This window comes from Rhinatrema bivittatum, chromosome 5 (genome assembly GCF_901001135.1).
Source record: "Rhinatrema bivittatum chromosome 5, aRhiBiv1.1, whole genome shotgun sequence".
Lineage (NCBI taxonomy): Eukaryota > Metazoa > Chordata > Amphibia > Gymnophiona > Rhinatrematidae > Rhinatrema > Rhinatrema bivittatum.
In genome coordinates, this window is record NC_042619.1 from 12372631 (window position 1) to 12400409 (window position 27779).

Sequence of the window (27779 nt, forward strand, 5' to 3'; positions counted from 1 at the left end):
ATCTGGGCTAATAACCAAGAAGGGCTCTTGAGACGACAGAGCCTGCAGATCTGAAATCCACCTCACCGAACATACAGTGACCAGGAACACAGTCTTCATTGTCAGCAAGCACAAGGAAAGCAGCAGAAGCATATGAAAGGTGGGACACACCAAAAACAAACAGTGCCAGATGAAGATCCCAAAGGGGTACCGGTATACATAACGGCAGCCAAATATGCTTCACTCCTCTCAAAAATCTAGAAAGATCTGGATGAAAGAAAGAGGTTTCCTCTGCACATGACATGCCAACACCGCCTCCTGTACCGTCAGCATATTCAGGGCCAACCCCTTAACCCGACCTTCCTGAAGAAAGTCCAAGATTAAGGGAATTGATCCTGTCGAAGGGACCAATGCTCAAAAACCCTCCAGACCCGAATGTAGGCCAATGAAGTAGAAAATTTACAAGCTCGCAACAAAGTGCTCACCACTGCCAACGAATAACTATGTTTCAAGAGTCAAGCCCTCTCAAGGACCAAACTGTAAGACAAAACTGACCCAAATTTACATGAAGGATTGGACCCTGATGCAGTAGATTCTTGCACAATGGCAATTCCAACGGTCTGTCTACCAGCAGACACCAAAGATGCGTGTCCCATGACCTTATTGGACTTCATGGCCAATCTGGAGCCCCCAACAGCACTAAGCCTGGATGCTGAGCTATTTTCTACAGCAATCTGCTCATCATGGGCCATGGAGGAAGCACATAGAGCAACTCACCTCCCGGCCACATCTGAACGAGCACATCGAATCAGAGCACTTGCCTGTCCTGTTTGAGACTATAAAAACACTACACTTTCGCATGCACACACCTCACCATCAGATCCACAAAAGATCACCCCCACTGAGCAACGATGAGTTGAAAGGCCTCCTGAACTAGCTCCCATTCTCCTGGGTCCATGTCTGACGATTTCAAATAAGGAAGAACAGAAACCTGCGAATCAAACCGATGTGACCACCTTTCTAATATCAGAAAAACCTGTGTGTCTTGTGGAGTCACTTGAGCAGCTTTCATTCATTTATGAACAAACTCGTGCCGCATTCTTTGCACAAAAGCGTGGCTATCTTTGGTTGGTGGAAAAGATACAGATGAAGTATCAGACTCTTGGCACTAATCTGGACAGAACGAGTACCATATTTTTTCAGTGTCGTCAATTTTGGTGCAGGCACCGATGCTCTCAAAGCCAAAGAAACACCGGAAGTCAGTACAATATTATGTTTTCACTTTTTCTGCACCAATGTCTCTTGCACCGGTTTATGCACACAGTATTAACATTCATGCACTGAAGGGGGCCTCTCCTTGCACTGATGAGAATGGGATGAAAAGGTTTCTCTAGTTCATGTTGGCAACTCTGACTTCCTTCTTGAAGATTAGACTACCTGCAGAGAAGCGAGGTCTCCTACTTCAGTTTAAATTCCCAATATGCCAAGGGGAGAGGAAAGGATGTCAAACAGCATGGACGTCTAAGCCCTGTTTCTCGTCCTCCTGCTGCTTTATTAGAGAAGTCTCTGGAGACCACAGCTGTCACTCCCTCTTCTAAGAGATGAACATTGCCTGTCAGATCCTGGGAACTTTCAGCAGAAGGAATGACTAGCTGTAAGCTGGCTTAGGGTTTGGTTAGCACAGCAAAGTAGTGTAATTCCAGATAACTCACTTCTCAGCTACCAGACTCACCTCCGCAGATAGGGCAGCTCCCAACTTCCTCGTTGATCCCCGAGCTGCTTTCTGCTGTGGCAGGCCTTCTAGTTTGGGAGATGAAGTTCTGCCCCCTTCGACCTCGTCCCCCTCTATGCCTTGTGCTCTGCCTGGGCCCAGAGGATGCATGGGACAGAGACCTGTGGATTCGAGAGCAGTTACTGATTTCAAAGTGTGCACTGCTGAATTTACCTTCCAGCTCAGGAGTCTCCTTTCCTTCAAGGCTTAGGTGTGACGTGAAAGTGACATGCGGAGGTGAGAGGGAACTACCACCAGAACTGGGCAGCCTCGTCAGCCTGTAGTCAGTAAGGGGGCTTGTGTTTCTCAGGCAATCATCTTAAGAGGACAAAATAGTATGAAAACCATAGAGGTCTATATTCAGTCACTGGCCAGATTGCAAACTTAGCCGAATAAAGTTATTCAACTAATTCTGGAGGGATATTCAGTAGCGCAACCGCACTAATGAATATAGACAGCTATCTTAACTTTAAGACAGCTCTACAGCATGACCACGGTCAGTCAGATGTGTTATCTGGCTAACTAAATATTTAGCAAGTTAATTTACCTAGCTAATCTAATTCCTCCCAGAAATGCCTCTAAGTTATTTAGCTAAAGTTTAGCCAGATAAGTAGGGGAAGTATTCAACGGTTGGCACTTAACTGAATAATTTGTGAGTTATTTGGCTAAATGCCTCTGAATATGGACCTTCATTATGTATTAGGAACAGAATGTAGAACTGTATTTATCAAAGGTCATTAAGATCTTCTATAGGTATGGCACACAGAACCCGGGAAGATATTTTTACCTGTTCATTTTCTTTCCATGATTCCTGCTATACTAGTCCAGTCCAAAATCAATGGGTCATGTCCCCTACCAGCAGATGGAGGCAGGGCACACAGATTTCTCTGGCATCATCACTACTATCTATAGGTTGCACAGCACTGAGAAACAACCAGTTTTGACAAAGTACTGAAAAACTACATCAAATAAGACAAACTATAAATTTCAAAAAAACCTATGGAGAGAAAATCTTCTTACATCCCCATCACTTGTCCAAAAAGCTATGGAAGCGAAAAAAATAAAACAAAGCACAGGAGCAGAAGACAGAAGATAACAGCAGGCTGAGAAAAAGGAAAATTGGCTCTTACCTGCTAATGTTTGCTCCTGGAATACCACAGATCAGTTCAGACGCATGGGTTTTGCCTCCCAACCAGCAGAGGGAGACAGAAGAAAAGCTTTATTGACAATGTGCTACTTAAGATAGCGTGCCACCTGCAGTTCCTCAGTATGACCTGTACCCAAGCCAAAATGAGGTGAAGCCATAAACCAACTTGCCCCCTCCAAACCAAGCAGGGAAAAGATCAAGCCTCTCCAAACTGAAACCCTTTGCCCTCAAAGGGAACTGGAAATTCCCAAACCAAAAACAAACAACTGCTTTACAATCCTCACACTGAAGACAGAGCAGAGCTCTGGAGTGATCTGTAGTATTCCAGGAACGAAAATTAGCAGGTAAGAAGCAAATTTTCCTTTCCTGTTCATACCCCAGATCAGTCCAAACACATGGGGTATACCCAAGCTCCCTTAAACTGGGCAGGAACCTGAAAGACCCGCTCGCAGCATACTCTCTCCAAAACCAGCCACGTCTGGCGCACAAACATTCAGTCAGTAATACTTTGTGGAAGTATGTAGAGAAGACCAGCTTGCCACCAGTCAGATCTCCTGTGGCTACATCAACTGGTACTCTGTTCAAGATAGCACCTGCAACCTAGCAGAATGGGTCTGATGCCCTTCAGGAATCAACTCTCTTTGCAAATATAAATTGACACAATGGCCTCCTGTAGCCATCGAGCAAACATGACTTTCGAAGCGTTATTCTCTTTATTTGCTCCCTTAAACCGAATGAAAAAAATAAGACATTTGAAAACTGTTGGTGACTTTCAAGTAGCACAACAGCACTTACCTGACATCCAACAAGTGAAGCTCCCTCATAAATGGAACAGAAGGGTCCAAATTCTGAAAACCAGGGAAGTTCCATTATCTGCCTAAGGTACTCGTCAGAGACTATCTTAGGTAAAAAGAAAGGCATTATGCGTAAAGACATCCCATCATCCGGAAACTGAAGGAAAGGGTCCCTACAAGACCACGCTTGCACCTCCCAAATCCTCATAGCCAAACAAATGGTCATTAAGACCACCACATTACAATGTAAGGTCCTTCAGCGACACCCTCCTCAATGGCTTGAACGAACAGCTGCAAAGAATCTGCAACACCAGATTAACGTTCCACAAGAAAAACACTCTTTGCCGGAGGACGCAAATGTTTCACCACTCAAAGAAAATGGACCACATCCTGATGCAAAGCCATAGTTATCCCATGTACCTTACCTCAGAAAAAGCTCAAGGCTGCTATCTGGACTCTTAAGGAATTGAATGCCAGTCCTTTTTGTTAGACCATTCTGCAAATAAAACCAGAATGTGAGACACCGATGCTCTCTCTCTGAGGCATCATGTCTCAAACACAGGTCAAAAAAGTGGAAGGTCTCCTAGTCTGCAACAGGGTAATAATGGCTTCCTCCGAATAGCCTCTCAATCGACAACAGTTCTTTTCAAAAGCCAGCCCATGAGACACAAGTGAGCCACTTAATGCAAGATGCTTAGTCCAAGATAGAGCAACTTGGAAAGATGCCCGAGCCTTAGAGGACTGTCTACTGACAAATTACCAAGTTGGGATGCAGCCACTCTGGAGGTACCAGGAACAGGATCACTCCCCCTCCGGATGCATCGCAATACGCCTTCACACTCTTCCTATTTGTAGCCAAGGAGGGAAGACATATAACAGAACTCTGCAGAGCCATGGGAGAATCAGAGCATTGAATGCCTCCGCTGAGACCTTCCACCTGTGACTGAAAAAGTGAGTCATTTTGGTGTTCCACGTCAATGCCCTCAACTCCCAACGATTGCTAGATTACACCTCCTCCACCGACCACTAGCCCTATGCTGTTTGACCCTGGCAATGGCTCCCCAGCCTCTCAGACTGGCCTCAGTGGTCACTACCACCCAATGTGGGATCTCCAATTCGACATCCAGTTCCTAATTGGCCCAAGAAAGCCACCTGGCAAGATTGGACCTGAATTCCGCAGTGGTAGTTGAAAATCTCCTCTGACAGAGTTCAGCAGGACCAAAGTATCCTCTGAAGAGGCCTCATATGCGCAAATACCCAGGGAACTAGATATAGCATAGATGTCATAGAACCCAGGACCTGCAAATAATTCCAGACTCTGGGTACAGAAAGCTGCAATATCCAGTGAACCAGTTACTGCAACCAGCACCCTGACCTCAGAGAGAAACAGTTCCTTTGACTTTGCCTGAATTAGCCAGTCATTCAGATAAGGATGCACTAAAATGCCTTAATGATGGATTGCGGGGTTTCTGCCCCATGTTTGGCACCTAGCATGTCCTGGTATAAAAATCCTTATATTTTTAACAGAAACATCCACAGATTTTCCTTTTGAGCAAATACCGCTCTATGCCATTCAAATTCTCCAAAGGTCTATTCAAATCGAACCGAGCCATCAGAGCGCTGCGCAATTGCAGGTATAAGGTTTGTGAACTGGGATCAAGGTCGTATTCAACCTGCAGGTCCTGGAAGGTCTGAAACCGTGCATCATCCCATAGCTGAGCTAGCGATACTACTTTCAAACATCTTTTGAAGACGTAGTTCAATCTTGCTGTGACCTAGCACTAGGAAGAGAGGCTGAAACGCCAAAAACCTTCTGGAGAAGGGCCCCAAGATTTTGTCCCCAGGAATACTTGAGAGTCATGGTCTCTTCAAATTGAAGCAGACACCAAGGACTCTCCAAGTAACCATGTGAAAGGCTGTGACACCTTTTCAAGTAGGGGGTATAGCTACACCACAGCTTGCTCCCCTTTCTGTTCTGTGTTCAGAGTAACCTGTTCCACAGAGAACAAGGTCATAGCTGCAATGTGATAAGTACAAATCCTATGGATCCTCATTTTCACCAAAAGGAGATCTGCTACTTCAGATCCTGGTTTTCCCTCTAAGACTTCCCTGTGACTGCAGTCCCTTAGGACCTGGATAAGCCCAGCCAGTGATCCCTCTGTTCAAAAGAGAGGAGCAGCTCTGGACACCCTGTGCACCCCCAAAAAAACCCCATTAGGAGAACCACCTCAAGATGCTCTGATGAAACATTTCAGAAAGGATGCCATCAAACCCACTCAGGGAGAGAGGAAAATCACCAGAGTTCCCCCGGAAGAACCACAGAAGATGTAGGACAAGAATTTTTTTTTTTTTAAACTAGGAAACAAAAAATGCATCAGATAGTGAAACTACAAGTTCCAAAGAAACAAGCTCCTTTGTGAGGCTCTCTTTACCAGAAGACAGGTTTGCTGAGGGTGTAGGCCCAGGAACAAGCACTGCTGCACTTGCAATGGAATCTGGCCCCATGATTTAGAGCAGGCCTCCCTGCTTGCTTCCTCCCGTCCGGGAGGGTTTTAAAATGGCTGCCATTCCCACGCTCTGGCAAGGAACTGTCCCAATGCTCTTCCTACATTGACTCTTCCTCCTGTTTTAAAAAACTTGGGACCCCCCCCTGCTCAACTGAGGGAGGGAGGGCTGGCCTTTCACCTCAGGAGTTTCACCCAGCCTACAAGACCTGAATCACAGCATGGCACTTGCTTACCATCTGCTGGAGACAGAGAATACTAACAGGCTGGTCTCAGCATGGAGGTGTGTGTATATATATATAGATAGATATATATATATACACATACACACACACACACACACAGTGACATCAGCAAGCCTGTTGATCTCTGTCTCCATCTGCTGGTCGGGTGCACAACCCACTCAGTCTGACCTGGTCTGACTGGGAGAAGAGAAAATGTGTGTTTTCTGGTCTTGAACCTGGTCTGCCAGTTTGGGGCTGGTTTGCTGTGCATGGAGCCATGGGATTTTTATTTATTTATTTGCATTTCTTACCCGCCCCTCCAATTCAGTCCGGAGTGGAGAACAAGATAACATACAAAGTTAAAATAGCAATAAAATAAATAAAAATATAATAAAATTATAATAGAGACAAAAAATGGTACAGAAAGTTCAAAATGAGAGTTCATTGGAATGCCTCTGAGAAAAGGTAAATTTTTAATAATTACCTGAATCATTTAGAGTCGTTAGTGAGCTGGAGGTAGTAAAGGTAAGGGGTTCCAGAATGTAGAGTCAAAACTGAAAAAGGAGCAATCGAGTTTCATTTGTCAGGCTTGCAATCTTGGGGAGGGAATGTCGAGACGTTGGCTGGAGGAGTGAAGGATACATGCAGGGGTGTATATCCTTAGAGTGGAGGTGATCCAGGGGGGAAGGTTATGGATAATGGCAGCGATTTTGTATCTGATGCACCATGTTATTGGTAACCAATGTAAATCTTTCAGTATGGGGATATTATCACGGGCTCAAGCACCTGCTCTCAAAAGCCAAGCCGTGAGACAAAAGCGACCCACCCGATCCGAGAAAACAGGACCTTGCCTTAACAACCCCTGTAACTGAGCCATTCTCAGGGACCTGTCTATTGTGCGCTAAACCAGATCTTCGAAACAGATGACAAAGCCACTACAGCGCCACCAGTACCACCTGGCTGGATGCCTCTCAATGCACCTTAACACTCGACCTATTAACAGCCATGGAGGGAACATGTACAGAAGGATTCCTGTCGGCCCTGGAAAAACCTGAGCATCCATGCCCTCAGCAGCTAAAGAAACTTGCTGTCTTGGCGTTGCTCCTTGACGCCATCAGATTCAGATGGGGGACTACCCAAACGAGACTGGATAGGGCCAAAGGCCTCCTTTGACAGCTCCCATTCTCCCGGGTCCAACTGTTGCCTGCTGAGATAGTCCCCTTACACACTGTCCACTCCTGCAACATGTGAAGCGGCTATCCCCTGCCTGTGTCGCTCCACTCAGGCCAAAAGGTCCTGTCTTCTTGGGCAACTGCGCAACTCTTCGTTTCCCCTTGTCGATTGATATAAGTCTCCATTGTCACGTTGTCTGAAAACACTCTGACCATTTGACCTCAGATTCATGGAATGAATTCCACCAACGCCCTGCACACTGCTCTCGTTTCCAAGCGATTGATAGACCAGGATGCTTCTACTAGCGACCACAGTCCTTATGTCGTCCGTTCTTGACAGACCATCCCCCAACCCTTGAGGTTGGCATCTGTGATCCCTATAACCCAGTCCAGAACCTTCAAGTCCATCCCTTTCTCCAAATTGGATGGAGACAGCTACCATGAGAGACTGGACCTGGAAATACCGATGAAACTTCTCAAACAATGGATTCCAGCATGACAGCAACACCCCCTATAGAGGGCGCATGCGGGCAAAAGTCCATGGTACAAATTCAACGTAGATGCTATTGAACCCATGACCTGAAGATAATCGCAAGCCCTAGGCACTGACATCCGCAAAATCCGCACCATCTGGGATTGTAACTTCCAAATCCTGTGGGCTGAGTATCGAACTTCACCCCCAAGTATTCTAGCATCTGGGTAGGGCTCAGGTGACTTCGCCAAATTCACCATCCAGCTCAAGGACCACAACATATCCATCACTGTACACACAGACTGCCAGCATACCTCCTCCAATTTCCCTTGGATAAGCCAGTCGTCCAGATAAGTATGAACTAGGATCCCTTCCCTGCGGAGAGCCACTGCTACCACCACCACCTTTGTGAACTTGTGAGGTGCAGTCAACAAAATGAATGGGAGGGCCCAAAACTGGAAAGGTTACCCCAGAACCATAACACGAAGAAACGTTTGATGCTCTTCCCAAATGGGTATATGCCGATAGGCTTCAAGTCCAGCAAGGCCAGAAAAACTCCACTCGACGACCTGTCGCTATCACCGCCCGTAACGTTTCCATACAGAAAAACGGGGAACTCGCAGTATCACATGTCACCTTTTGCAGATCAGGGATGGGACGAAAGGTTCCTTTCTTTTTTGGCATGACACAGTAAATTGAATATCTCCTGCTACCACGATCCCTGGCTGCCACCGGTACTATCATACCAGCAACTGAAGGCAACACAACGTGTCCTAAATTGATTCTTGCTTGCCTCAGACACTGCAATAAGACACCATGAAAGCTTCCAGGATGAGGCAAAAAAATTCTAAAGCATAGCCATCCCTTATTACCTCTAGGATCCACTAGTCTAAGGTAATCCTGGTCCACTCTTCATAAACTGTGATAAATGGCCTTCCATCGTCATCTCGAGACCAGTCTGCCTGTATTATGAAGCCTTACAGCCACTGGCTCCCTGGCAGGAGCCCTCTCTGGGAAGTCTATAGGCGCTCAATAGGACTGCTGCCTACTGGAGTCCTGGCTCTGCCCCAAAAATAGTGCAGAACCCTTAATGGGACGAAAACCGCCGCACTTCCCAAAACCTAAAGTGAGGCTGAAAAGACTTCCCAACTGTTTTCTTATCCTCCGGTAGCTTATTCCTTTAAGCCTCCCCCAAAACCTTCATCAATTGTTTCAGGTCCTCCCTGAACAATTTTCCTCCCTTTAAAGAAAAGATTACAGAGCTGAGACTTGGACCACATATCAGCTGACCAATTCTGCAACCTCAGCAGACATTATGCAGAGACCACTGCAACCATATTCCTGGCCGAAGTCTAGATCAAGTCATAAAGCATGTCAGCCACATATGCAATCCCAGCTTCCAACTCAGCTGCCTGGCTGTTAACATCAGCCTCAGGCTGAAGACTTCTGCCGAGACTTCTAGATCCAGTGCAAACAAGCTCTCTGCAACAGACTTCCACAGATTGCCGCACGCAGGCTCAGCACCAAGACTTCAAACATTCTCTTCAGATGAATCTCTAGCTTACATAGAAACATAGAAATGATGGCAGAAAAGGACCAAATGATCCATCCAGTCTGGCCAGCAAGCTTATGCCAGTATCTGCTGCGCCGTGCAGGCTACCCTCATGCTTATCAGTTTCCCAGAGCATAAAAGTCAGGGCCCTCGGATGCTGTTCGAATCAGATTTCCCTTAACCCTTGCCGTGGAAGCAGAGAGCAAGGTTGAAGCTCCATCAAAAGTATCAGGTTTAGTGATTAAGGGTAGTAAAAGCCACATCAGCAAATTACCCCCATGTTTATTTGTTCCCCAAACCGTAAAAGTTGGGGCCTTTGTTGGTTGCTGCCTGAATCCAATTCCCCTTTTCTACTGCCGCTGAAGCAGAGAGCAATGATGGAGTTGCATTAACAGTATTAAAACTTGATTGTTAAGAGTAGCAACTGCCTCACCAGCAAGTTCCCCCCCCCCCCCTTTACCCCCATGCACTCTATTTCCATCCTCTAGCCTTTAGGCATCCACAGTGTTTATCCCATGCCACTTTGAATTCCTTCACTGTTTTTGTCTTCACCTTCTCCTCTGGAAGGACATTCCAGGCATTTACCACCCTCTCAGTGATGAAATATTTCCTTTAACGCTTCCAAGCCTGCAACCAGAATGGTCTTCTTAGGGACTGCCAAGACCGAAGCAGCCACCTTCGGCAATACCAGCAGCTGCAGTATATTCTCCGTGAAGGGATATAATTTTGCTATAGCTCTAGCCACCCTAAGCCCCATTCCCGGTTCACCAGCTTTTTGATCCTCTCAGGGAAAGTTAAGTTTTATCCCGTGGGCCCCGGAGTCCAACCAATACTGGATTCATCCCTTCATCACCAGACTCCTCCTGGACCACATTAATACCCAGTATAAAACCCCTGGCTAATAGGACCAATAAAAAAACAGCTCTAAAGAGTCATAAAAGTGAGAGGTTTAATAAAAAGAAATGCGTCTTTTTTTTTGGAGCAGCGAGACATACAAAGCAATGGTTGTAGCTCTAAATCTGCACAAAGATTTAACGTGCGTGCTCAGTAATTTAAGGGATTACCTTCAGCCAATCAAGAGGTGTCTGCATTTGCCCACCCATTATCTCATAGCCAATTAATAAATTTTAGCATGTGTACGTGCTCTGTTACTATGGGCAGAAACCTGTATAGTCATTTCCAGGAATTCAGACCAAGTTAGTTTCGTTTCCACGCAGGTATGATGTCATCTGTGCTGGCTGTGGATCCACTAGGTGTAGCTTTGTGCTGGCTATTCATACACCAGTTCCTTCCAAACATGGGAAATGAGGCCTCAACTCCTCCTTATGGACCAGACGAACCACCCGCGGGTCATCTCCCTTCATTATCAGGACCTCTTCTGGATCAGCCATGCCCCTATCCCGATCAACATCTGCTGTGAGATCTGCTGATTCATTCTGATCCACTCCCAGAACAACCCCCAGACCACCTTCTGGGTTACCCTGGTCCGAAACATCCGAGCCGCCAGGCTCCTCTGGATGGTCCAAGCCCAGCCAGCGAAGGAGGTCCCCTGACCCCCTTGGCCAAGAAGTCCAAAATGCCTTTTATAGCCAGTGTTTTTCCTGGTTAAAAAGGCCTTATGCATAAGCAAGACAAATTCTGAGGAAAACTCCACGTCATCCTCTCTCCTGTCCGGCCCAGAGCTCACATCTCCTGCCCCCACCCCACCCAGATCACCAGCGACAATGGGGGGAGGGGAGTTCCTAGGCTCCCGGGAGTCTGTCACCTTCCAAGCTAAGAACATAAGAAATTGCCATGCTGGGTCAGACCAAGGGTCCATCAAGACCAGCATCCTGTTTCCAACGGTGGCCAATCCAAGCCACAAGAACCTGGCAATTACCCAAACACTAAGAAGATCCCATGCTACTGATACAATTAATAGCAGTGGCTATTCCCTAAGTAAACTTGATTAATAGCCATTAATGGACTTCTCCTCCAAGAACGTATCCAAACCTTTTTTGAACCCAGTTACACTAACTGCACTAACCACATCTTCTGGCAACAAATTCCAAAGCTTAATTGTGCGTTGAGTGAAAAAGAACTTTCTCTGATTAGTCTTAAATGTGCTACTTGCTAACTTCATGGAATACCTCCTAGTCCTATTATTCGAAAGTGTAAATAACCGATTCACATCTACTCGTTCAAGACCTCTCATGATCTTAAAGACCTCTATCATATCCCCCCTCAGCCGTCTCTTCTCCAAGCTGAACAGCCCTAACCTCTTCAGCCTTTCCTCATAGGGGAGCTATAGCCCTTCTACTGTCTGACAGGCTGTTTAGGCTCCAAGTATTGATCCTAATGGGGTCTTGGGAACCCATGGTTCTCCTACCAGCCTCGTTCCTCTCAAAAGACCTCTCCCCTCCAGAAACAAATTGCGGCATAGTGCCGCTGCATTCAGCTGTACCTGAGCAAGGCCGTTGGCCCAACCAGCTTTCCCACACTCGGAAACCGCTATCAGCACCATCTTGTCTCCACGCAGCCAGGCCTGCTGCAGAGGAACAGAAGCCGCTCGATTGCAGCGCACAGGCTGTCCGTGCCATCTTGTCTCCATGCAGCCGGGCCTGCTGCAGAGGAACAGAAGCCGCTCGATTGCAGCGCACAGGCTGTCCGTGCCATCTTGTCTCCATGCAGCCGGGCCTGCTGCAGAGGAACAGAAGCCGCTCGATTGCAGCGCACAGGCTGTCCGTGCCATCTTGTCTCCACGCAGCCAGGCCTGCTGCAGAGGAACAGAAGCCGCTCGATTGCAGCGCACAGGCTGTCACAGCACCATCTTGTCTCCACGCAGCTGGGCCTGCTGCAGAGGAACAGAAGCCGCTCGATTGCAGCGCACAGGCTGTCCGTGCCATCTTGTCTCCACGCAGCCGGGCCTGCTGCAGAGGAACAGAAGCCGCTCGATTGCAGCGCACAGGCTGTCCGTGCCATCTTGTCTCCACGCTGCCGGGCCTGCTGCAGAGGAACAGAAGCCGCTCGAATGCAGCGCACAGGCTGTCCGTGCCATCTTGTCTCCACGCAGCCGGGCCTGCTGCAGAGGAACAGAAGCCGCTCGATTGCAGCGCACAGGCTGTCACAGCACCATCTTGTCTCCACGCAGCCAGGCCTGCTGCAGAGGAACAGAAGCCGCTCGATTGCAGCGCACAGGCTGTCCGTGCCATCTTGTCTCCACGCGGCCAGGCCTGCTGCAGAGGAACAGAAGCCGCTCGATTGCAGCGCACAGGCTGTCCGTGCCATCTTGTCTCCACGCAGCCAGGCCTGCTGCAGAGGAACAGAAGCCGCTCGATTGCAGCGCACAGGCTGTCCGTGCCATCTTGTCTCCACGCTGCCGGGCCTGCTGCAGAGGAACAGAAGCCGCTCGAATGCAGCGCACAGGCTGTCCGTGCCATCTTGTCTCCACGCTGCCGGGCCTGCTGCAGAGGAACAGAAGCCGCTCGATTGCAGCGCACAGGCTGTCACAGCACCATCTTGTCTCCACGCGGCCAGGCCTGCTGCAGAGGAACAGAAGCCGCTCGATTGCAGCGCACAGGCTGTCACAGCACCATCTTGTCTCCATGCAGCCGGGCCTGCTGCAGAGGAACAGAAGCCGCTCGATTGCAGTGCACAGGCTGTCACAGCACCATCTTGTCTCCACGCAGCCAGGCCTGCTGCAGAGGAACAGAAGCCGCTCGATTGCAGCGCACAGGCTGTCCGTGCCATCTTGTCTCCACGCAGCCGGGCCTGCTGCAGAGGAACAGAAGCCGCTCGATTGCAGCGCACAGGCTGTCCGTGCCATCTTGTCTCCACGCTGCCAGGCCTGCTGCAGAGGAACAGAAGCCGCTCGATTGCAGCGCACAGGCTGTCACAGCACCATCTTGTCTCCACGCGGCCAGGCCTGCTGCAGAGGAACAGAAGCCGCTCGATTGCAGCGCACAGGCTGTCACAGCACCATCTTGTCTCCATGCAGCCGGGCCTGCTGCAGAGGAACAGAAGCCGCTCGATTGCAGTGCACAGGCTGTCACAGCACCATCTTGTCTCCACGCAGCCAGGCCTGCTGCAGAGGAACAGAAGCCGCTCGATTGCAGCGCACAGGCTGTCCGTGCCATCTTGTCTCCACGCAGCCGGGCCTGCTGCAGAGGAACAGAAGCCGCTCGATTGCAGCGCACAGGCTGTCCGTGCCATCTTGTCTCCACGCAGCCGGGCCTGCTGCAGAGGAACAGAAGCCGCTCGATTGCAGCGCACAGGCTGTCACAGCACCATCTTGTCTCCACGCAGCCAGGCCTGCTGCAGAGGAACAGAAGCCGCTCGATTGCAGCGCACAGGCTGTCAGTGCCATCTTGTCTCCATGCAGCCGGGCCTGCTGCAGAGGAACAGAAGCCGCTCGATTGCAGCGCACAGGCTGTCCGTGCCATCTTGTCTCCACGCTGCCGGGCCTGCTGCAGAGGAACAGAAGCCGCTCGAATGCAGCGCACAGGCTGTCACAGCACCATCTTGTCTCCATGTGGCCAGGCCTGCTGCAGAGGAACAGAAGCCGCTCGATTGCAGCGCACAGGCTGTCACAGCACCATCTTGTCTCCACGCAGCCGGGCCTGCTGCAGAGGAACAGAAGCCGCTCGATTGCAGCGCACAGGCTGTCAGTGCCATCTTGTCTCCACGCTGCCGGGCCTGCTGCAGAGGAACAGAAGCCGCTCGATTGCAGCGCACAGGCTGTCAGTGCCATCTTGTCTCCACGCAGCCGGACCTGCTGCAGAGGAACAGAAGCCGCTCGATTGCAGCGCACAGGCTGTCCGTGCCATCTTGTCTCCACGCAGCCGGGCCTGCTGCAGAGGAACAGAAGCCGCTCGATTGTAGCGCACAGGCTGTCCGTGCCATCTTGTCTCCACGCAGCCAGGCCTGCTGCAGAGGAACAGAAGCCGCTCGATTGCAGCGCACAGGCTGTCCGTGCCATCTTGTCTCCACGTGGCCAGGCCTGCTGCAGAGGAACAGAAGCCGCTCGATTGCAGCGCACAGGCTGTCCGTGCCATCTTGTCTCCACGCAGCCAGGCCTGCTGCAGAGGAACAGAAGCCGCTCGATTGCAGCGCACAGGCTGTCCGTGCCATCTTGTCTCCACGTGGCCAGGCCTGCTGCAGAGGAACAGAAGCCGCTCGATTGCAGCGCACAGGCTGTCACAGCACCATCTTGTCTCCACGCAGCCGGGCCTGCTGCAGAGGAACAGAAGCCGCTCGATTGCAGCGCACAGGCTGTCAGTGCCATCTTGGCTCCACGCGGCCAGGCCTGCTGCAGAGGAATAAAAGTTGCATGATTACAGAGCACAGGAGGATGAGGGGAACACTGCCCAACGCATCTTCCAACTCCCTGAGCAGCCCGAAGCTGCAAACAGAGGAGCTACAGTGCTCTCTTCCCCAGCCTGGGCCTGCCTCGATGATCAAACCTGGAACGGCCTGAGCGTTTGCTGATGCAAGAAAAATGTAACTTTTTTTTTTTTTTTTAAAGAAACAGCAGCCATAGCAAAGGAAGATATTCAAGCAAAAAAAAAGGAATACGTCTCTGCTGCTGGCAACACCTCTGGGAAGGAGCCTTCAGAGGATAAGAGGGAACCAGGACCCTGGCTGTCAGGACCCTGGATCTGCTGCCCAGGGGTTACCAACCCCCTGCTCGCCTGGCTCAACCTGAGGGATGGCCCACGAAGGAACCTAACACCTCAGGGAGCGTCTTCAAACTTTTCTGTCCCTTCTTTCTGTTCTTCTTAACTGCAGGTTTGCACTTCTACCATCCGCTAGAGACAGAGAAATACTGAGGGACTGCAGGGGGCGCTCTCGGTTGTGCTGCAGGGCCTCAAAGCTTTTATCCTCTGCCTCCATCCGCCGGTGGGGATGCAAAACCCACTTGTCTGGACTGATCTGGGGTACGAACAGGAAATCTGGACTGGAAGTAAGCTTTATCCCTTTTGTGTTCTATTGTGAACTTTCTATTCATAAATCGGAAACTGTGCTAATTTTATCACCATTTCTAAATATGACCTATCAAGGCAATAATCCTGTCTGAGCGTGCTGTATGTAGTGTGTTCAGCCTGATAGTAAAAAAAAACCACACACAGCGCATACACATTCTCCTTCCAATGCTTCCCCCCAGCTCTACCTAGTCCCCTCTGGGACTGGGAAATCTCCAATTAGTCTCGCTCTCCTGGACGCACCAGGGGCCTAGCCCTATGCAGAGTCAATGCCTTCAAAATCCTGCTGCACCACCAGCGAGTCCCCTCATCTGCTGAAGGTAGAACATACTGGGGTGTCTCGGTGCTGCCGCACCACCTATAAGAGGTAGCGATCACGTCGGGTAGAAATCTGCCCGCTCTGCCTCCGTCTGCTAGCAGGGCGACATCACCCGTTGGTTTTGGACTGGACTGTACTGGTGTTGCAGGATGAAATGGAAACAAAGATACTGGTTAGTGTTACTATTTTAGCACAGGAGCTGGGGGTATATACATTCAAAAGGCAGCGCTTAAAATGTGTCCCAGACTCACAGGTAAAGTGTTCAGGTTCCAGTGCCTCCTATTCAAGCAGCAGAGGTACTGCAGCAAAGCTCATTACAAACCAGTCCGAGTTAAACCCACTGCTTTAAGAGAGGAATCCTAGCCTTGTTTAAATAAATTCTGCAGGACTAACAATCCCTTTGAATCAGAAATCGCCTTTTCCCCGGTACCAGTCCAAAAAGGGTTGAACTCCCCCCCCCCCACGTACATGAATTCCAGGTGTTACTGCCGTGCCCTTAGCGGGGACTGGCTAGTGACGGAATATGGGATACTTCCCCTTTAAAGCACCAGCTGGACGGTGGAAGGCTGTCCCTGGAGGTGGCAGATTCTCAAGTTAAATGCCAATTAGCAGATCTGCTGCTGCAGTGGTGTCTCTAGGGGGAAGTAATCACATTTGACTTACATATGGAAAACAATTTCTTTCATCAGTTTACCTTTCCGTGCCGCCCTGCAGTCTCAATTTCCTCTTCCCATTTGGCTGCCGATGGGTCCTCTTCGCAGGTGGAGCCTCAGAGGACTTGGGAGAGGAGCCTAAAGGACAAAAAAAAAAAAAAAAGGCGGCAATGAGGAGATTCCCCAGCCCAGATCCATGGTGTGTGAGCGACAAAAATGCAGCAAGAGCTGAAGGTACTGCCCCACATACCATTAATTCTTCCTTTTATTTATTGGACATTTCTTGATGAGTTGTGCGATCTGAGGTCTGTGCACCCACCCACCACGGACTGAAGACCCCTAGGCCTCACCTGACTCAGAGTGGCTCAGAGATGCCCCTTTGTTCTCCTCCTGGTCACGTCTCCTTTTCTCCACAGCAGTAAGGGAGCTGGCACTGCCCCCTAGTGGGAAGAGGAGTCTGCGGGACTGAGCGGCAGAGATCACCATGCGCGCCGTGCGACTCAGACACACCCCGTTCCCGAGGCGGGGTGCAGAGCCTGCATCCAGCTGCTGCAGCCTGCTCTTCAGCTCTTCTTCAACGACATTCCTGTCGGGAGGAAGCATGGAGACGGCCATTCATCACCGGTTCCACTCCTCACATCCCCCTCAAACCCCCATCCAATCATCACCGAGCTTGTAGTCCAGGCCACCAGTTATGTACGACTGGCTTCCTGCCCTGTCTGGAGAGGAGGAGGAGGAAAGCTGCACACATCGAGTCGTGCTATGCAAGTCATAAATAGTAGTAGAAGGATCATCAAACAGTACTAACAGTGCGATTCTGAGTATATTTAACTGTATTTTGGAAAGGTGAGCACGATGAAGAGATGGGACATCATCCAGGAGGAAAATAATATCCTCCTACCATTGTAAAAGCAGACTAGAGTGAGCTTCCACAGACGTCGAGTGCCTGGGACCCCTGCAGGTGAGACAAGACACCCAGACGTTTTCATGGCTGCTTGATGTAGACAGCAACTCTGTCAGCCTGAGACGGACGAGAAGGAACACTTTTTAACTAGCAAGACATGGGCTACATACTTTTGGGTTCTAATCCCATTTCTGCCACAGACTCCCTGCAGGACCTTGGGCAGGTCCCATTTCCTTCCTGCGCCTTGATTAAACTTTAACTGGTGTATGCAGTAATCTTTTTCTTTCTCCCCGTCACACTCTCGTGAAGAGTCCTCGTTTGGGCATCCATTCCAGTAGTGGTGGCCATGCGCTTCAGAACGGCTAATACTGCCACCGAGATCCTCACTGAATGAACATGCGCTACAGGTTCAAATGACTATTAATAAAAAGTTAGGCCCCTTCCCATGAATTGATTTAATGGGGGTTTTTAGTTTGTTTTCTAAATAAATCAGATCTATACAACGCAGTCCTTTAACTAGAAGTTTGAGTGGTGCATTACTGATATAAAAAAAATTGTAGCGTTATTTTCAGTAATATGTTTGGCAGGCTACGATGACAATTAATTAGCAGCTAGGTCTAGTTAACAGGCTGCAAGTAGAGAAGTAACTAGAAGTCCTAGTGGAAACACAGGCATTCACATAGCCAAGTCTGTCTGGCAGGTTATGTAGGAGACCGAATGTTTTGGCAATAGCCACACTAGTATAGGAAAATTGGTTCTTATCTGCTAATTTTCATTCCTGTAGTACCACAGATAAGTCCAGACTCCTGGGTTTTGCCTCCCTGCCAGCAGATGGAGACAGAGAAAGTTTCACCGACACTGTACATAACCCAGTGTGCCATCTGCAGTTCCTCAGTATTGACCTGTACCCAAGCCAAGATGACAGCAACAACCATAAACTTCTAAGCAAACTCACTCCGCTCCAACGAGCCAGAAATTGCCCAAAAAGACAATGAAAAACATGCTTCCCAAATTTACCATAAGCGATCAGCATTGAAAACCTCCAACTCCGTATTATATACAAAGCAACAGTATGAGAGGTAGACTCTCCCTCCCAATAAATGGGCGGGTCTCTAGAATGATCTGTGGTACCACAAAAACGAAAATTAATAGGTAAGAACCAATTTTCCTTTCCTTGTACATACCCGGATCAGTCCAGACTCCTGGGATGTACCTAAACTCCTCTTAACTATGGTGGGACCTGGAGAGTTCTACTCGAACACTTTCACCAAAGCACAGGGAAGCTGGAGCGCCAACATCCAAGTGATAATACCTAGCAAAAGTGTGCCCTACAAATTTCATGCAGAGACACCTGTTGTGACTCAGCCCAAGAGGTTGCCTGATAACGGTACCGAGCACCCTTTAAAAATGTAAGTCAACTCTATCGCTTCCTTCAGCCACCACACAACTGTAGCCTTAGATGCCTTGCCTCTCTTCTTTGGGCCTCTCCAGAGGACCAAAAGGTGATCTGATCTACAGAAATCATTATGACCTTTAGATACCTCAGTAATGCATGCCTTCCATCTAAGCTCCCATCCGCATTAGGCATAGAGGAATCCAAATCCGAAAAAGCTGGCAGTTCCATTATCTGACTAAGATGGAATGCCGAGACTACCTTACGCAGAAAAGAAGGCTCCATACATAAAGATACCCACGAATCAGACATCTATAGGAAGGGATCTTGACACGACAGTACCTGGAGCTCCGAAATTCTCTTGGCTAAACAAATAGCCACTAAGAAATCCACTTTAAGAGTCAAGTCCTTAACTGAAGCCCACTTTAGTGGGTCAAACTGAGCCTCAAACAATCCTCTAAGAACTAGATTCAGATTCCAAGATGGACAAATGCTCTGCACCTGAAGACGCAAGTTCTTAGATCCCTGAAGGAACCGTATGACATCCAGATGTGCAGATAGAGGATACCCTTGCACCTTACCCCGGAGACAACCCAATGTCACTACCTGGACTCTCAGAGTTAAAGGCCAGTCGCTTGACCAGAACCTTCCTATAGAAAAGACAAAATATGCGACACCATAGCCTGAAAAGGCTGAGGCTGCACTCCGTCAACAGCAGACCAGGATTCAAAGACCCTCAAGGATGTAGAAGTTCACCTAGCCTGTAATAAGGTGGAAATAACTGCTTCAGAATATCCCCTCCATCTCAATGGTCTCCTCTCAGAAGCAAAGCTGTGAAACAGAAGTGAGCCGCCTGACCCAAAATTATTGGGCCCTGGTAGAGAAGAGTCGACTGATGTCCAAACCTCAGCGGCCTGTCTATGGCCATGTTGATCATATTTATTTATTTATTTATTTATTTAGCATTTTTATATACCGACGTTCTCGATACAAATATCAAATCAGGTCGGTTTACATAAAACAAAACAATCGCGGTGAGGCGTTACAATAAACGGAGTTTCAGAACATGAGAATAAATATTAAATAAACAACAGTGACTCATCAAATGACGAGAATCTATATAGTAAATAACATGTAATAAAATAGATAATGGTGTAAATAACTAACTTGAAATAAAATAAATAATAAATAGAATAGTATAAAATATATATGTAAAGACAACAGTAACGCGTTATGATACGTGAAACATGTAGAGAATAACTAAGAATAAATGATGTGTTAATTTGGGATATACAGGTATCAGGGACCAATGTTTATGTGCCTGGTTATGAGTAATGCATGGGCTAAAGAATTAATGCATCCACAAGTGGAACAATCATATCTGGGAACCATGGTCGTCATGGCCACGCTTGAGCTACCAGGATCACGTTGCCCGGATGTTTCTCTATCCGCCATAATCCCTTGTCCACCAGAAGCCATGGAGGGAAGACAAAGAAAAATCCCTCAAGTCTATGGCTGCACCAGAGCATCGATTCCTTCCATACTGTTCTCTTCAGCGGTTGTAAAACCACAACACCTTGGTGTTCTCTTTGGTCACCATTAAGCCCGAATGGGGTTACTCCTATCTTCCATGAATGAGACACATTGCTGCCTCCGATAGCTCCCATTCCCCGGGGTCTTTCTCAGACTGAGAAAATCTGCCTGAACATTGTCCACTCCAGCAATGTGAGACGCAGCCAGCCACTTCAAGTGCTGCTCTGCCCAGAGAATCAATGCCCGGGCCTCTTAAGCCACCTCCTGATTCTTGGTTCCATCTTGACAGTTGATGTAAGCCAACTTTGTTGCATTAGCCAATAAGATCTATACTGGATGGCTACGTAACCATGGCAGACAGGCAAGCAATGCAAAATGCACCACTCTCATCAATTGATATAAGGCCCCCTGTTTCGATCACTGGGCTGATCTTGACACCCCACCCTCCATCCGAAGAGACTTGCATTGGTAGTGACTATTACCCAATTCAGAACCTCCAATTTCACACTATAGCCACCACAAGAGACTGTCCCTGGCTTCCCCCTCTAATGGAAGAGGAAGACGAAACTCTTCCAATAATGGATTCCAGTGGGAGAGAAGAGTCCCCTGCATAGGCTGCATATGCGCAAATACCCAAAGCATTAATTCCAATGTTGATGCCACAGAACCCAGGACTCTGGGCACCAAAATCTCTAGCAGATGCCAAACCTGACTCTGCAATTTCAGCAATCTCTCTCCATCAATGTGTCGAACTGAGCGCCCAGATACTCCAGAGTTTGAGGGAGGACTAAATGGTTCTTTGCTAGAGACTTCAAGTGCATTGGTATTATTTTTACTGCTTGTCGACAAAGGTTCTCTGATTTCCCACGAATTAGACAGTCATCCAGACATGGATGTTCCAACACACCCTCCCCTTTTGCAATGCAGCTGCCACCACCACCTTGGTGAAGGTATGCGGAGCCTTCGCCAACTGAAGAGAATGTTCCCTTAGGACCATGAACCTTAGGAATTTCTGGTGCTGCATCTTGATGGCTATGTGCAGATACGCCTCTGTCAAGTGGAGACATAACAAGAACTCTCCCTTGCATACCGCCGCTATGACAGACCTCAGAGTCTACATGCAGAAAGAGGAACCTTGAGAGATGCATTTACTTTCTTTAAATCCAATATCGGCTGAAATTATTATTATTTTTTTTTTTTTGCAGAACCATAAAATAGGTGGAATATAGGAAAATTGGTTCTCCCCTTTTTAAAACTTGCCTCTGATGTATTCCCTGAAGGCCAAATAACTCCTGAATTGGATACAGGGGGAAAAGAAACAGGACACCTAACTTAAATTCACTTCCGACCACACCGAGTGTGTTCAGGGTCTGAGCCAAACTCAGCCAGACATCTCTGTGAAAAAAGAAAAAAATACGAGCAGAGTCCAATGAGGCTCTCAATCAGATGTAATTTCTTCCTCTTCTAGAGGTGAGAAAGTCAAATCCCCATTGGAATCCTCTGATGTCTCATGATCCACATCCCCTTGAACTTTACCAGGTACAGCCTCCTTGTGGCATTTGCCCGCCGTGACTTACGAATGGGAGGCCCGAGCATGCAATCCTTACATAGTAGATATGTCTGCAGGCCCTGGAAACATTTCACCCAAGAAAAGGAGGAGGATGGATCTATACCAGAGCCCACAGTTCCAACCTTGCTCTCAACTTCTCTCTCTCGGGGAAGCTTCTGCCATCGGAAACAAGGGAGGAGGAGAATTGACCATTGCCTTGCCTCCCACTCCACTCCCCTCCAGAGACATCATAGGTCGAGGGGATGTCCCTACATGGGCAAAAGCTGTAGTAGTCAAATCATTTTGAGCATCTAAACAATGCTGATACAGCTAGACCCCCCCATCACCCACGAGGTTCATTTAGACGTCTAGCACTGGGCTCCCCCAAAGTGCATTTCCCACCAGGATGCACACAGAATACAAGCTGTCTGAATGTAGGCGCAACCGCGAGTCTGCACACGAACGGCAGTGTCTGTCTCACCACTGCCACGCGGACCGAGTAGCGTGCCGCTATCACCACCTCGCTTACCTGAAGCTCAGGAAACTCCTAGGTGACCAGCTCTGAAGCAGCAATCAAGGCAACGAGTGACCAGCACAATTCCACTGCTTCCCAGTTGCTCTTGCTTGTTTTTTTTGTTTGTTTTTAAACCAGCTTTAAAACTGCATCTACTGCTATAACTAGCCCTGGAACAAAGAGGAAGAGAAATTCAATACTCCCCTGCTCAGATGGGACTCCAATGGCAGAGCTATCAGTGGAACCGATGCTGCTTCGTAGGGCATGAGGGATCTGGACCACCAGATATGTACCCCTACAGAATCTCTGAACGGGTTGCCATCAAGGGTCACCAAACTCCTGCTCGTCCGCCTCAAACAGCGGGGGATGGTCCCACCAGGTCCTAATAACACCTTGGGAGGAACTGGAGATCTAACTTATTTTTCTTCCTATATACTCCAGACTGCAGGTTTTAACACCATCTACCATCTGCTGAAGCAAAGAAATACTGAGGGGCTGCGGCTGCCACACTGGATTACGTACAGTGTCAGTGAAACTGTCTTCATCTGCTGGAACGGAGGCAAAACCCAGGAGTCTGGACTTATCTGGGTACATACAGGGAATGCTGGCTATTCAGATTACCACTAAGCTTTGTGGTTACCGTAGATATGGGAAGGGAGCTGGGCCTAAACTAAATGAGGAATCTTGTATGCTCAGATGGTAGAGTACAAATGAGAAGAAAGATGACAAAAACTCTCCTAGATAAGGAGAGAGATCTTGCAATTGCTCACACTAAGGCTGGCAGCTGGGATACATCCTTAGCAGAGTGGGCAGGAATAACTGGGCAGACTGGATAGGCCCATTGGTCTTTCTGTACCATCGCCTACTAGGTTACTACATACAGGATTCTAAAATTGATCTTCATAACCTGAATTTGTCTAGTGCCTTTCACCCAGACAGAATCCCGGCACACGCTCCACTTAAGTCAGACATCTGGGCGCAGACACATCTGAGGATGGATGGACTGGCAGCACATTTCTAGTGCCCAAACGGCTTAGAAAAAATGAGATTGCCATAAGCAGCTTACAACAATATTAAGGTTATTACCCCAATAAGAGATGTGTAAACCAAGGTAGAGAGAGGGAGATAAAGTGACAGCTGGGTGAACTGACACACAGGGCAACAACTCCTCTTACAGTCAGTCACACAGGGTGATGGCAGCGATGGAAGAGAAAGGATTTGAATCTGTGTCCCAGGTATGCAGTAAGGCTCATGTGTTTTCTAGGGTGGTTAAAAAAACAGGGCCTATAGAAATCCGCAGAAAAGCTGTGGTGTGGAAATAAAGCGGAAAAAATGTAACCCGGAGGCTTTCAGAGTTTTAAAAGAGTGCTCACACTGCTTGATGTAATCTGAAACTTTCTAACAGGCACTGAAAATCGTATTTAAAAGCATTGGTAGCCAGCTTATAACAAACCAGTTGGGCTAAGCTAGTGACAACATAATAAAATCCAAAATACAATAAAACAATGCAGAACCAGTAAAATCTAGACATACATAATTTACTGTTCCTGCCATCCACAAAAGCAATTCTTGTACTGCCAGTCAGTTACTTTCCACTACTCCAAATGCTTCCTGGAACAAAAATGTTTTTTGACTTTTTCCTAAAAACCTTTATATCAGTATTAGCCTATAAATCACACTATAGGACTTATTATGGAAAAAGATCTTTCTAATATCTACTAAACATATTAACGTGAAGGTAACCTAACTCTTGAGAATGAAGCATTCTAGCTGGGGGTGTATGCTTGCAACAATTTTGCTAAATTCTGAGTGCCCTTCATTTTAACTGATTTAAAAATGAACACTAAAACTTTGAATTGAATTCTTTATGGGGGGAGGGGGTGTAGGCAGTGTAAGTCACATAATACAGGATCATGGTCCTACGGTGCTTTTTTCAAAAACAACCTGGCAGCTGAATTCTGTAAAATTTGCCATGCATGGAGGCTTGAAGCAGGGAGCCCTACATATAAAGCACTGCAATAAATCGACTGATGACAGAACAAATGCCTGTGCCAAGTTACAAAAATTTCTTATCTAAAATATAACTAATTTATCGCAACATCTGAAGCTTATAAAAAACAATTAATAGAAACATAGAAATGATTGCAGAAAAGGACCAAACAGTCCAGCCAGTCTGCCCAGCAAGCGTACGGTAGTATCTGCCAGGCCATACAAGTTACCCCTGTACTTATCAGTTTTCCAGACCGTCAAGTCAGGGCCCTCGTTAGTTGCTGATGGAGTCCAACTCCCAGTCACCTCTTGCTGTTGAAGCAGAGATCAATGTTGGAGTTGCATCAAAAGTTTCAGGCTTATTGGTTAAGGGCTGTAACAGCCACGTTCTCAATATGGCTCTTAAATGGGGTAAAATGTTCAATTGAGGGCCGAATAAAACACAGACATGTTTCACACTTGTTTTAACTGAAATTTTAATTCTTTTCATTCAGATAGGAAAATTTTCAGAATCCAGAGGAACAGCATTCTTTGAGAGAAACATAACACCTCAGTTTTGGCCAAATTCAAAAATAAAGCAGAGTTGCTTACCTGTAACAGGTGTTCTCCTAGGACAGCAGGATGTTAGTCCTCACACATGGGTGACATCATCGGATGGAGCCCGGCATGAAAAACTTGTGTCAAAGTTTCTAGAACTTTGACTAGGCACACTGAGCATGCCCTATACCATGCGTCCACACGGGGTCCCTCTTCAGTCTCGTAACACAGAATTACGATAAAATAAATTTAAAAAAATAGGAGAAACCCAACTCCGTGGGGTGGCGGGCGGGTTTTGTAAGGACTAACATTCTGCTGTCCTAGGAGAACACCTGTTACAGGTAAGCAACTCTGCTTTCTCCTAAGACAGGCAGGATTGTAGTCCTCGCACATGAGTGAATCCCTAGCTACAGGCTGATCTCCAACACAAAAGGGGACCAACGGACACCAACCAGGTGCCAACGGGCACAACAACCACAGCGCTGTTGGTAACAGAGGGGGAGACAGACTGAACTCAAACAAAGGGCCCTACGCAGGAAGAATCTAGAGGTCAGATTGGCCGAACCTACTGTCATGTCAGCTATCCCTATCCAAACAGTAGTGAGATGTGAATGTGTGGCGAGAACTCCAAGTCGCAGCCTTGCAGGTCTCCTCCATGGGAACTGCTCGCAAGTAGGCCACCAATGCTGCCACGGCTGACAGAATGAGCCTCGACATGACCCCCAAGATGCAGTCCCACCTGGGCATAACAAGAGATGCATTCTGCTAGCCAATTGGATAGTGTCTGTCTGGCAGCGGCAACTCCCAACCTATTCCTGTCAAAAGAAATGAAAAGTTGGGTGGACTGTCTATGGGCTTCTGTCCACTCCAGGTATTAGACTAAGGATCTCTTGTAATCCAAACTGTGCAGTGCTCGTTCGCCTTTGTGCGAATGAGGCCTGGGAAAGAATGTTGGCAGGATGATTGACTGGTTAAGATGGAAATCCATCATCACTTTTAGGCAAGAACTTAGGGTGTGTACACAAGACCACCCTGTCATGATAAAATTTGGTATAAGGTGGATAAGTCACTAAAGCCTGGAACTCACTGACCCTGTGCACTGAAGTGACTGCCACCAAAAATATGACCTTCCAGGTCAGGTACTTCAGGTCACAGGTGGGCAGCAGCTCAAAGAGAGCTTTCATCAACTGAGCTAACACCACGCTGAGGTCCCAAGACACAGCAGGAGGCCTTAGGGGAGGCCTCAACTGAAGCAGGCCCCGCAATAAACATACAACTATAGGCTGTACAGAGATGGGCGCACCATCTACACCTTGGTGGTATCGTCCCGTTGCACTTAGATGAACTCTAATGGAGTTGGATTTTAGGCCAGCCTCCGAGAGGTGCAGAAGGTAATCAAGCAATTTTTGTGGGGGGCAAGAGACAGGTGGAGACCTCCTTCGTTCCTCTGGAAGAGATGGTTCTCAGAGTCCTCCGAGGAGGATTCTGCAGTGTCATCCTCCCTGGGGTCATATGGGATCTCATCTTCACTGTAATCCAGGGATGGAGCCCTGGGTGTTCGGCCTTCGTCTAGAGGCCACCAGTGCCAGCCCCAGAAAAGCTGAACGGGGAGCTGCAGGCCTCAGTGTCACCGCTGGCTTTGATGGAGCTTCCTCCTCAGAGGAACTGGCAATGAGCACCGCATCGGTCGAGGGAAGCATCCGTGACCTGCCGGGCATTGACAGCCTCCCGGGAACCTTCGCCAGCTGGGTCAGTAACACACCGATGAACATATTAAGCAGCTCCAGTAGCAGTTTTGGCAGGGATAGCAGGCATTGATACCATAAGTGCCACTGGTTCGATGCCCAGCAAGGCCCGATCAACTGCCAGCTGGACTCGGCTGGACTCGGAGTTCAACTCCTCCTCGAAAGTTGCCGATACCAAAACGAACTGGGAGGCAAGAGGGGTGGCCAGATCTTTCTTGGATCCCCAAGGTAGATCGGCTACCGACACCAGGACCGGTGGAGACCGTTGTGGACCTCCAGCATCAATGGAAGATGGACACTCCTCGCCACGAGGTCGCTTCAAAGGATCATGGCAAGCACCAGCGCCTTCCCAAGCCTGGCACTGTGCATCAAAAGTGACCGGTGCCGATGCTTCCTCGGCTTCCCTCAGTGCTCAGCCTGGTCCTTCCCCAGTGCCAAGGTTGATGACGACAAACCCGATGTCCTTGACCTGGAAGTGAGACAGAAGCCAGTCCCCAGCGCCCCTATCCACCGGCAGCACCAACGGAGCGGATGGCTCAGTGTCCATCGGTGCAGCTCCAAGTTCCTTTGGTGTCAATGCCACTGATGCCCTTCGGGGTTCATTTGGTCGCACAAGCGGCACCCCCGGACGTCATGCAATGCCCCCAGGCAGAGGGTACACATATCATGTGGGTCCATAATGGACATAGTCCTTGGGCATCGACAGAAACCAGATGAGACCATGACAATATGAACTTAAGGGGTGAAAACGAAATATGGTGACGGTGGGTGACAGATGCTAACAGCCACCAAGGCACCACCGCCATGGGGGGGGAGGGGGGGGAAGGAAGAGAAAAGAAAAAAGCAACTTACTGAACCACTGAAAAACCTGACTGAGAAACTAAAGGGAACCAGAGAGGGACCCGCACCGAGAAAGACACGAAAAAAAAACCAAACGATCGGTGGAAAAAGTTTTCCAAGCAATTTTTTTAACAAAAAAAAGCCATAAGCTCGGATAACGCAAGGTGAAAGCTCCACGGAAAAAAAGAGAGACCCCACGTGGACCTGTGGTATGGGACATGCTGGGCA

The 27779-nt window shown here is 48.3% G+C and overlaps 1 protein-coding gene across 1 annotated transcript in view; it reads right to left on the minus strand.

The window, feature by feature from the left end:
• Positions 1 to 27779, minus strand: part of LOC115091702 (short transient receptor potential channel 2-like) — a 263493-nt gene that overhangs the window by 163916 nt on the left and 71798 nt on the right. The window contains exons 8-10 of the mRNA XM_029601860.1: positions 16898 to 17133; positions 16589 to 16685; positions 1703 to 1872 (exon numbers count right to left, since the gene is read on the minus strand). Coding sequence (XP_029457720.1) covers positions 1703 to 1872; positions 16589 to 16685; positions 16898 to 17133 — 503 coding nt within the window. The remainder of the gene's footprint in view (positions 1 to 1702; positions 1873 to 16588; positions 16686 to 16897; positions 17134 to 27779) is intronic.